Source organism: Elephantulus edwardii, unplaced genomic scaffold (genome assembly GCF_000299155.1).
Source record: "Elephantulus edwardii isolate Elephantulus edwardi_28Jun2011 unplaced genomic scaffold, EleEdw1.0 scaffold00022, whole genome shotgun sequence".
In the NCBI taxonomy this organism is placed as follows: Eukaryota; Metazoa; Chordata; class Mammalia; order Macroscelidea; family Macroscelididae; genus Elephantulus; species Elephantulus edwardii.
In genome coordinates, this window is record NW_006399772.1 from 6,370,748 (window position 1) to 6,383,154 (window position 12,407).

General features: G+C 40.3%; 1 protein-coding gene across 2 annotated transcripts in view; it reads right to left on the minus strand.

Moving 5' to 3' along the window:
- RELN (reelin) overlaps nucleotides 1-12,407 on the minus strand; it is a 633,193-nt gene that overhangs the window by 264,366 nt on the left and 356,420 nt on the right. For both annotated transcript variants that reach the window (XM_006882611.1, XM_006882610.1), the window contains exon 10: nucleotides 12,031-12,271. In XM_006882611.1, coding sequence (XP_006882673.1) covers nucleotides 12,031-12,271 — 241 coding nt within the window. The remainder of the gene's footprint in view (nucleotides 1-12,030; nucleotides 12,272-12,407) is intronic.

Here is a 12,407-nt window from a genome sequence, read left to right on the forward strand (position 1 = left end):
AATGCAGAACTTGGGATTTTCAAGGCTGTAAAACTTTACAAGAGGAGCTCTGGTGGCATATACCATAGGGAGCTACACTGGTAAACCAAATACTACTTTGGTGGTTCAAATCCACCAGTGGCTTTGTGGGAAAAGATGGGCAATCTCCTTCCATGTGATTTACAGACTTGGAAACTTGATGGCAAGTGGCTGTAATTCAGTTGACCTGACAGCAATGAGAGAAATCTTTACAGAAGCAGCCTGTTACGTATTTCTTCCAAAGAAAGGCTGGTGGGTTTGAAACGCCAAACTACCAGTTAAAAGCAGAGTTTTTTTAACCATAACATCAATGAGTATTATGATATGGATGACGATCATAATTCTAGTAGTTATGAAAAATAAGTATTATGCAGTAGCATTTCTGGATGTGAGAATCCCATCCAAAGTCAAACAATAAATCTTGCTATCTTATGTCTTAAGTGTTGTTATGTCCTGTCAAATCAGAACCAACTCATAGCCGACCCTCCAGAGGGTTTTCAGAGGTAGAAAATAACAGGAGAGGAGGCTATCTTTCTCCCACAGAGCAGCTGCTGGATTCGACAGCATGCCTTTGTGTTATCAGTGCAATGTCTTACCATTAAGCCACCAGAAAGATTAAAGGATATAAACGGAAAGGTTGGTTTTGGTCACCTATGTCTCAAATGGAGGGAGCTCTCTTGGCTCAGTGGTAAGAAGCTGTGGTGCAATCCCAAAGATATGTGGTTCAAATCCATCAGCTCTCTGTGGAAGAAGGATAAACATTCTCTTCCTATGTGATTTACCAAAACCCCTCTGGAGAGTCAGCTCCAACTAGACAACAGACAATAATAACAACAACAATATATCTTAAATAGGGAGTTATATTGGCTTAATGGTAAGAAATTGCTTTGTCAATGCAAAGGCAAGTGGTTTGAATCCACCAGATGCTCTGTGGGAGAAAGATGGACAATCTTCTTTCAAGTGATTTACTGCTTCTGAAAACCAGCTGGAGGGTTAGCTATGAGTCAGTTCCGACTTGATGGTACATAACAACACAAACCCATGTGTTGATTAGAGGGGGGATAATCAGTTTATATCCTTTAAACATTGGTTACATTTAAAGGATACAAAGGAATATTTTTCCCCCTTGAATGACTTAAATAAAAAGTAGGGGGAATTCCATTTGTATCCTTTAAACTTCTATTATCTTCACAGATTTGGTATACCAGAAGCTGCCCTGAGACAATCATTCCCCCACCTCAGGCTGAGCACAACTGCTTCGTACTCTTAAATAAGGAAAAGCTACAAACATCCAGAGTGAGAAGCCTGAGAGGAGCTCTGTGGGAGGACATGCCATGGTGGCCAGAGCTATTTCAGCAGCTACACGTGAGAAACTGCTCGTATATCCATATCTTTAAAACAGGAATAAAAAACACTTCTTAAACAGTCCAGAAATCATAGCACAGTGTAAAATGAATGCAATATTCCATAAAAGAAGACAAGAATCATTGCAACCAAAAATTAAGAGAGTTGGTTTAATAGCGAGTCACTTTCAGGTCCCCGTCTTGGTCAGTCTGTGATACACCTACTCCAGGAGGCTGCTAATGAGGGGTGGAGCTCTGGGGAGCTGTTGGACTCACAGAACGATGTTTATTGGCATCTGGAGCCCCGCCTACTTGGTAATGAACAAATAGCTGCTTAGGGATTCATGGGAAATAAAAAATTATGATGGTAATTAGAAACACGGTATGGAATGTGGGGCCTCCGCTTCCTTCATATGGGCAAGTTTTCAAGAAAAATATCGGAAGAGGAATCAGGCAAGGCCGTCAGCAGATAACAAGCATATGGACGAAGCACAGGTGGCCAACTAGGAAGAGCTTTCTCTGTAACATCTTGTAGCATCGTCAGCTTAACAAGCCCAATCGAAAAGAACAAGGATGATGAGACTGAGTGTACACTAATATCTGCTGCCACTATTGATCTCTTTCATATTAATTACTAAAGAGGTAACAGATTGGTAATGGCCTTCTAGTAACCAGCACAGATTTATTAAACCGGTGACAGAATTGCAATTCTCCAGATCACATAAATTTCTTAAGCTAATTATTCTATTTGGTCTTATATCATTCTCCCTAGTTGAGATGAACAAGGACAGACTCAGATGTAGGGGTAAATAGTCTCAAAGAACCTGAAGCAATGTCTAAAAAAGACAGGAAAAGAATATGTACTGCGAATGCCAATGATTTGATTTTTATCCTTCCTATTTGACCTGAGACCACATATTTTTTCAAGGGCTATCAGCTGGACATTTTATGTACTCACTATCCTTTATCATCTTATTTTATAAACTTAAGAATCATTTGTCTTGAATAAGAAAACTACCATAAGTATTCCCATTACATGAAGAGCATAAGAGTTAAATTCTAAATGAAACTGTTTATTATTTTGACTAGCAAAGGACAATACTTGTGTCCAAACTAATTAATGTGTTTTATGTTGTTATTACACTTATGACACACAGGGTTACATACTTTGTGCAGTTAGTATTTTTCCTATCCTAGTTTGAGATTGTTAACAGCTTCCATTTGCTTGGCTCCACAATAAACACTCTTGGTACCAGCAGCCAATAAATAAGATTAATTGCACTGGGAAAGTCTGCTGTCAGGGACAGCTCCAAAGTACTGTAGAGTAATGATGTCAGTCTGGAGACTAAGGTGTGCCTGATCCAGGCCATGGTCTTTGCAATTACTTGCTATGCATTGGAAAGGTGGACAATGACTAGGGATGATAGAAGGAGAATTAATGCCTTTGAGCTGTGGTGCTGGAGAAGAGTACTGAATATACCATGGACTGCTAGGAAAACACATTGGTTCACCCTGGAGAGGGTGAGACCAGGTTACTCCTTGGAGGCAAGGATCCTGAAAGCTTCATCTGACATACTTTGGACATGTTGTAAGGCGGGATCAGTCCTTGGAGAGGGATGTCATACTTGGGAGGGTAGAGGGACGGCACAGGAGAGGAAGACTCTCAATGAGATAGATTGATTCAGTGACTGGGGTAATGGGGATAGGTGTATCAAAGATAGGTGTAAGATTGGCATAGAATAGAGCAGAGTTTAGAGCTGTTGTAATAGGGTCACTATGAGTTTCAGGCAACTCAATGGCACATTCAATGCACATAACAATATAATAAGTTTCTATTTCACTTCAAAATTGGAGGTGTCATCTGAGTCACTGTCCATGATATTCATGTCCTTATTCACTTCCTTCTAGAGCTTATTTGTCTTTAAATTTCCAATCAAGATGGTACTCATTTAATTGCTTATTTCTATATATTTTCTTAGGGGGCTCTGGTGGCCTAGTGGTATGGAGCTGCACTGTCAACCTGAAGTGATGCTGGTCAAGCCCACCAGCTGGTCCTCAGAAGAAAGCTGAACAATTTACTTCTGCACAGTTTTCTTCCTCTTAAAACCAGCTGAAGAATCAGATATGAGTCAGTTCTGAGTTGACTGTACATACCTAACAATGTGTATTTTCTTAATCATCACAACATGAGCAGGTTACAATTATTCTATTACAGATAAGGAGAGAGAAACAGAAGCTGAACAGCTTTCACAAGATCACATGGTTAAGTAGAGATTTGACTAAAAAAATTAGCTTATTTGCTTAACACTACATCTAACACTTATTAACATGGATAGTATCCGAAGACTGGATTGTTATATGAAAATTAATGTTATGTAAAAATGGAAAATGGTCACATCAGACCACAAAATAGAGGATGACTATATCATTACATTAGCTGCCAAATTACATTATTATATAATTGTCAAATATCTGAGAATCATAGTTCAGCCAAGTTAATTACCAAAACAGACATCATTATTCTCATCTTGCATTTGGGCATTAATTACTACAAGAAATACATCTTTACTTCCAAACTAGTTGAGCATATTTTTAATAGCTATAGTAAATATGAAATAATAAGATAAGTGAGGAGTAGGTGCAATGCTATATCCAGTAACATTCACAAAACTATTAGCTTCCTCAAAGTTACCAGTGAATATAAAATTCATCTTCTTTTTTCTAAAACAACTTAATATGGTTATTTTGTTGGTTTTCATCCACTAAATGAACACTGAATAACAGTATATCATGCACCAACATTTGTTGTTGTTGTGTATGGTAGAGTCAGAACCAATTCCAGAGTGTTGTCAGAAGCTGTAAATTACACAAAGGGAGATTTCTCTCTCTCTCCCCTGGAAAAGCTGATGGATTTAAAATACGTACCTTTGTGCTGACAGTGTAATTCCTTACCTCTAAGTCACTTGTTGCTGTTATGTGTCATCAAGTTGCCTGTGACTCATAGTGATACTATGTACAACAGCCCTAAACCCCGCTCTATCCTGTGCCAATCTTATTGCCTCCAACATATCTATCCGCATTACTCCAGTCACTGAATTAATCCACCTCATAGAGGGTCTTCCTCTCCTATGCTGTTCCTCCACCCACTCAAGCATGACGTCCCACTCCAAGGATTGGTCCTGCTTTGCAACATGTCCAAAGTATGTCAGATGAAGCTTCAGGATCCTTGCCTCCAAGGAGAATCCTGGTCTCACCACCCTCTCCAGAATGAACCTATGTGTTTTCCTAGCAGTCCATGGTATATTCAATTCTTCTCCAGCACCAGAGCTCAAAGGCATCAATTCGCCTTCTGCCATTCTTAGTCATTGTCCAGCTTTCCAATGCATAGCAAGTAATTGCAAAGACCATGGCCTGGATCAGGCTCACCTTAGTCTCCAGACTGACATCATTGCTCTTCAGCACTTTGGAGATGTCCCTGACAGTAGATTTTCAATGCTCTTGAAAGCACTCTTTATTTCCTGGCTGCTGGTACCCAGACACTAGAGCTCCCTAACCACACACTAGGTGTTAAAAATGTCTTTTAAAATCCTTAAGCTGAGAGCTAAGCTTCTAACTGGCAAAGCAGAGATGTCCACAGCTATAGAGCAGTGTTGTAAATGGAGGAGTAGAAAGTATACACCCAGTGTAACAATGCTAAAAAAAAATTATTTTAGCTTTGCTTTTGGTTGAGGTAAAAATAAAAAAAGAATATCAATTACTTCACACATGCCAAATAAGGTGATGGATGGACTCTGAAACCTAGCAAAAGGTGGCAAAATGGGTGAGTACTCAATCAACGTTAGGTTACACAGTGTGAGCTGTCACTGTTGTTAGATGTTGTCAAGTCAAGTATAACTCATAGTGACCCTATGGATGAGAGATCTGAATCCGGTCCTATCCTGTGCCATCCTCAGGATCTCCAATGCACTCAAGTTCACTGCTGCAGTAAATAACTGTGTAAGTGCATCTGGTTGAGAGTGTTTACTCTTTCACTGTCACTCCACTTTTCCATGCCTAATGTCCTTCTCCAAGCAAATATCCAAAGTATGTGCAATGAAGTTTCATCACCTTTGCCTCCCAGGACAGCTCTGGGTACTCCTTTGCCAAGACATATTTGTTTGTGTTTTTTGGAAGTTCATGTGATATTTAGTACTATTCTCCGACACTACAGTTCAAAGGTATCAATTTTTCCTGTCATCCTTTTTCATTGTCCAGGTCTCAGATGCATAGAAGCAACTGAAAAAATCATGGCCTGAGTTAGGCACACATGAGTCCTCGAACTGACATCACTGCTCTCAATAATGTTGAGAGTTCTCTGACTACAGACTTGACCAGTGGAATACCTCTCCTGATTTCCTGACTGATAGTGTACCAAGTGTACTGATTGTGGATCCAAGAAAGAACAAGTCATTGACAGTCTCAATCTTTTCTCCATCTATCCTGACGTTACTTATAGGTCTAGTGGCAATGATTTTTGTTTTCTTGACAATGTAATGCAATCTATATTGAAGCCTACAGTGTTTAACCTTTTGGAGCAAGTGTTTTAAGTCTTTCTCACTTTTGAAAAGCAAGGTTGTGTCATCTGCATGTTGCTGTTGTTGTTATGTGCCGTCGAGTCACTTGCGACTCATAGCGACCCTATGTACAATAGCCCTAAATTCTGCTCTGTCCTGTGCCAATCTCTTTGTCTCTGACACACTCATCCTGATTGCCCCAGTCACCGAATCAATCCACCTCCCAGAGGGCCTTCCCTTCCTGGACCTGCCCTCCACCCTCCCAAGCATGACGTCCCTCTCCAAGGACCGGTCCCTCCTTACAACATGAACCAAAGTATGTCAGACGAAGTATCAGAATACTTGCCTCAAAGGAGCAGCCTGGTTTAACCTTCTCCAGGGTGAATCTTTTTGTTTTCTTAACAGTCCACGATACCCTCAACATTCTTCTCCAACACCAAAGCTCAAAAGCATCAATTCTCCTTCTATCCTCCCTCGTCACTGTCCAGCTCTCTGATGCATAACAAGTGATTGCAAAGACCATGGCCTGTACCAGATGTGTCATCTGCATAGTGAAGGTTATTGATGAGTCTTCCTTCAATTCTGATTCCACAATTTCCTTCACTGAGTTTAGCTTCTTGAAAAATTTGCTCAGCATTAAAGATTGTGTAGTTGTGGAGAAAAGATACAATCCTAACACAGATCTTTTCCAATTTCGAATCATTTTGTGTTCCTTGTTCTGTTCACACAACAGCCTCTTGGTCTACATATAGGTTTATAGGTTTCATAAGAGCATGATCAAGTGTTCTTGGATTCACACTATTCTCAATGTTAGTCATAGTTTGTTATGACCCACCCACACAGTCAAATGCCAAGTGGGTAAGGAATCGGACAACAGTGTAAGTTTTAAAGAGAGAGTTGATATGTCATGACTTCTACCAACACCATGTCAAATAGGCGAGAGTATCTGCACTTCAGGTCTAACCAAAGGTTGAGATTTACCACATTTTAGGTATGTGCTATGCATAGAAGAGACAGTCTGTGGTATAGAGGATCCTGCCCCAAAAGATTGCCTGGATAGGCAAGGAATTCTTAGCAAAAACTGTACTTATTACTCAGTACTTATAAGAGGAAGTATATATGTCTCGCTAGAAAGATATATGCTGGCTGTGTGCTGTCGAGTCAGAACCAATTCATAGCTTATCCTCCAGCAGGTTTTCAGAAAAGTAAATCACATGGGAGGAGAGTGCACATCCTTCTCCTACATAGCTACTGGTGAATTTGAACCATGTTTCTTTATGATTGCAGCTCAGCTTCCTACCACTTGGGCACCAGAGATATCCAAACCTTCTGGCTGGGGTTGGAAGTGGGAGATGTTTCCAAAAACATCATTCGTATACTTGAGAGAGAGAGCCAGCTTTGATCACTGGCCAAGTAAAGGGATCAGTATTTCCAGATTTCTTGACTTTCTATTCAAGACTTAGCCCTGGAGGCTTCAAAGGCTGAAGCTAGAGCTGGAGGCGCGAGGAGGGAGAAGGAGCAGATCACTGTGCCTGTTCTTACCACAGCAGACCTAGCCGAGGCAGAGGAGAAATGATGATGGATGGAGCCTGGAGTCTGGATAATTCTAACAATGCCAGGGAGAAGGAAATCATCAGAGACATCTGAATGGTCAATTTTCAAGAGTTCTGACATCCCATAAGTCAGATTCTTGGATCTGAACTCTTGGACTCTAATAAAATGTGTTTCAGGCACATTACTGATGAACCTGATAATCTAGTTTCCACATTTGGAAAAGGAAGCTAAGTTTGACCCTTCTCCACAGGTTCCTAAGGATCAGCGAGGATGGGATCCTAGATATAAATTTTAATAGTAATTTTTTTGGTCAAGTATATACTTATATTAGAGAGCTCTAGTGACCTAGTGACAAGAAATTGTGCTGTAATCCCAAGGAACATGGTTCGAGTCCACGAGCAACTCTGGGGGACAAGGATGAGTAATTTCCTCCTGTGTGTTATAAAAACCCACTAGAGGGTCCACTGTGGGTTTGTTCCAACTTGATGGTGCATGAAACACCACCACCGATGCTTATTATAATTTTGCAAATAGAATTTTATCTCTATTGAATAATTTTTCTTGAATTAATGCTATCTTGTATTTAAGCACACTTTCACAGCTGCTGTTTGAATTTTTAATTGAATTAGTTATCTGTTATGTACCAAATCACATGGGAAGAGATCGTTTGTATTTCTCCCTTGCAGCTGGTGGATTCGAACCACATTTCTATGGGTTGGCAATGCAACTCCTTATCACTAAGCTACCAGAGCTCCCGATTAGGATGGGAAATCTTGAAATTTTCCATTACAACAGAAAAACATAGTATATGTTAAACAAACATTTTGTTGTTAGGTGCTTTCGAATCGAGTACAATCTAAAGTGACCATATGAACAACAGATCTGAGCGCTGTCCCATCCTGTGCCATCCTCACAATTTCTAACTCACTCAAGCCCACTGCGGAAGTCACTGTGTCAATCCAACTAGTCAAAGTTCTTCCTTTCCTTCGCCATTTCTCTGTCTTTCTAAGCATGATGGCCTTCTCCAAAAACTAGCCTCTCCTAGAAACAGGCCTGAAGTATATGAGACAAACCTTTATCATCTTTGTCTCCAAGAAGCATTCTGTTTGCACCTTTTCCAAAACATATCTATTTGTTCTTTAGTCAGTTCATAGAATATTTAGTACTCTCTTTAGTACTCTCTTCCAACAGCACAGCTCAAAGGTATCATTCCCCTGCGCCACCCCCCCGTCATCCTTACACACTCAGAACATAGCAAGTGATTGATAAGGACATGGCTTGAATCAGGCACACCTTAGACCTCAAACTGACATCATTTCTCCTCTATAATTTGGAGTGGTCCCTGACTACACAATTTCCAAGTGTAAAATGTCTCCTGATACTCTGTTGGTACCAACAGTGATGACTCTGGGTCCAAGTAACAGAAAATCATTGACAACTTCAATCTTTTCTCCATCTATCATGATGTTGGCTATGAATCCAGTGGTGGAGACTTTTGTTTTCTTGATGCCGAGATGTACTCCACATTGCAGGCTGTATTCTTTGATCCTCTGCAGCAAGTGCTTCAAGTCCTCCTCACTTTGAGCAAGCAAGGCTGTGTCATCTGCATCACACAGGTTATTGATATGTTTCCCTCTGATACTAAGGTCACTTTTTTCTTCACAGAGGCTACCATCTCAAATAATGTGCTCAGCATACAGGCCCATGGAAAGCAATGTTTAAAGTGGGTTCTTTGACCAATGGAAACCTTCTAATTTATTACATCCAATTTTCATCCAAGAAGTTATCAAGCAGAGGAATAATATTTGACAAAGACATAAAAAAACAGTTTGAAAAATCTAGTTGTACCCTAAAATTCTAGGTCACTTGTCAAAGGCCTGATTTTTTTCATTCTCCTATGCTTACGTCATAAAGCAAATGGTGATCATGCACACAAGTTAAAAAGTACAAATGCTTAGATTTTTATTATTTTGTTGACAATGTAAAAGAAACATCAGTGAAAAATGTGTACCCAACAGCTAAGTCCATATGGTATTAATTGCTCCTGCTGTAAACCACTTGCTGGATAGCTGTTCTTGCTCATATTGTGACTGGTTACATTTGTGTGTCATGTGAGGAGCCACAAAACCGAAGTACGTGTGACATAAAGTTGTAGTGTAATTAAACGTTACTACTGAGGCAAAACCACGATGCAGAATAGACAGAAGGTCCAGGGCATTCTTTTATCATGAGTGGTAGAGGAGTACATGCAGTAAGGAATCAACTGATTAGGATATGGTTTGTAAAATGAGGCAGAAAAAAATAAATAAATGTGTGCCATAAAGAGTGCTGAGACCAAATGATAAATGCTCATCCTTGGAAAGGATGTGAATCCCTGGTCGTGGGGTGTACATGTGTTTCCTGGGTTGACTCATCTCCTCACCAGGCCCCAACAACAACAACAACACTAAAGAAGCTCTCTTTTATCAAGTTGCACAGACATGACTTGAAAAGGTCCTTACGAAGACTGTTTTTAATGCCTATGTGAAAGGAATCGTGCAAAGGGTGCACGGCTTCGAGTCTTTGATAGAACATACTTTCGTAAGGTCTCTGGCTATTTCCTTACACTGTGCAAAGATCATGCCTGTCACAGATGCCATTTCATTTGTGTAATTTCACGCAACTAAAGTGAAATTATTTAGGATTGCTTTATTAAGCAAGAAGCTATTCTTTGAGAACTCCTGCATTAAGAGTTTTTTAAACTATCTGAAAAATTATTTTCTATTACTTAGCTTAATCATTAGAAAAGGCAAGCATCTTAGATTTTCTTAGATATCCTTCCTGCGATGTTCCCTGTAACGTCACCCCTTCCAGCAAAGGCTCATCCACCTCCACTCCATCGGCAAGCCATAGTTTCTTGGTTTTGTTTTGTTGTTATTGCTTATGTTTTATACTGCTCTGAACCACTGTATTTTATTTTCATATATTGGGCTGTGATAGGGCGTGGTTAAGAGTCCAGTGGTATTTTTCATACTGTCTTGATGCAACTTTTTTACTTCACATCTTTCTCTCTCTAACATTGGCATTGAGCTGGAGTTTACTCAGAGCTGACCCTCCAGAGTGTTTTCCAAGACTGTAAATCACATGGGAAGATACTACCCTTTTTCTCTTATGAAGCTGCTGGTGGATTCAAACCATTAGAATTGCACAGCCCTTGGTTAGTGGCAAATTCCCTTCTTATGGACTACAACACCAGAGAGAGTTCTCTTATTCCACATGGTCCCTGTGAAAACCTATGAATTCAATTTCCAAAGGCTGCTAATTCCCAAGTAAAGGAAGTTAAGCTTCTGTCTTAAGCATCTGATCTCTGGTCAGGTGTTTTCTCTTGACTGCTACAGGAATCTCAAAGTCATCATGTCCAGTGAATTCACCACCTCGCTGAACCAGATCTTCTTGGGTTTCTGGTTTCAGTGATTCTCCACCTAGCGACCCAGCCCAGAAACTCAAGAGTTGTCCTTGACACTTGACACGCTCACAGCCCCCTAACTGCCCTCATCTTTCTTCACCACTCTCATGTTAAACCTCCAAAACACACCCATGTTTGCCTTCCTCTCTGCCCTAATACTGGTCAGTGTGATTTTGTAGCAGACTATGGTTAAAGACTCTTATTCCTATGCTTATTTGGTCCTGCTGCTCATGTTCTTTCTATCTATCCTCTAACCTCTAAAGGATATTTCAAAAAATAAAAGTGCACTAATGCTGCCTTTTATGCTTTATTGACTATGCAAAGGCATTTGATTGTGTGGATTATAGCAAGCTGTGGCTGACATTGAGAAGAATGGCAATACCAGAGCACTTGATTGTGCTCCGGCGGAACCTGTACCTGGACCAGCAGGCTGCTGTGTGAATGGAGCAGGGGAGCACTGCATGGTTTGGAACAGGGAAGGGAGTGCATCAGTGTTATATCTCTTCCCGTATCTATTCAATCTGTATGCTAAGGACTCTGTGGGGAGGAGTGTAACATCAGGATTGGATAACCCGAGTTATGCAGATGACACAACCTTGCTTGCTGAAAGTGAGGAGGACTTGAAGCACCTGTTGCAGCAGATCAAGGAATGCAGGTATGGATACAAGGTATGGATTGTATCTCATCCTCAAGAAAACAAAGATTTTTACCACTGGACTGATAGGCAGTATCACAATGGATAGAGGGGAAATGAAAACTATCAACAGCTTCATCTTGCTTGGATCCACAATTAACAACCAGCAGTCAGGAAATAAGGAGTTGCACTGCACTGGGAAATTCTGGGAAATTACCTATATTTCTCCTGTAAAGCAACTGGTGTATTCAACCCATGTGCCTTTTAACTTCTTACCACTAAGCCACCAGAGCTCCCATAGAATTGTAAATTTTAAATACTTGAATAAATGAGTTGTTTTATATAACTTATTTTCTACCCTTAAAAATGTAGTACGGCAAATAAGAATATTAATAATTTCTTTAACAGTGGTTTGACCAAATAATTATTCTCTCACAATTTTGTTTCTTTAGCTTTAAGGATGAGAAAGAAGAGAGTTCATACCTTAACTGTCGCTCCCGGGAAGAAGAGCCAGTTGCCTGTGTCCACTGGGTCGAGACTGTCTTCCAGAACGACTTGTCGGTGGGCAGAATTGATGACCAGGATATTATCTAAGGCCCAGCATGCTTCATACACGTCACCTGCACGGAGGCCTTCCTGCTTCCACTGAAACTGGACATTCTCGCCTTTGGCGTCTTCAGGAAGATAGAGGATGTGAATGATTGTGCTGACATTGGAAGGGGCTCTGGAAAACGGTATGAAATGGGAAATTAGTGTCACAATCAAGTCCAACAATGTCAACTTTTTCTTTCTTACAGCTGAATTTTAATTTTAAAGTGATCTTTATACCATCTCAAAAATTATAATTATCCTTGATTAAA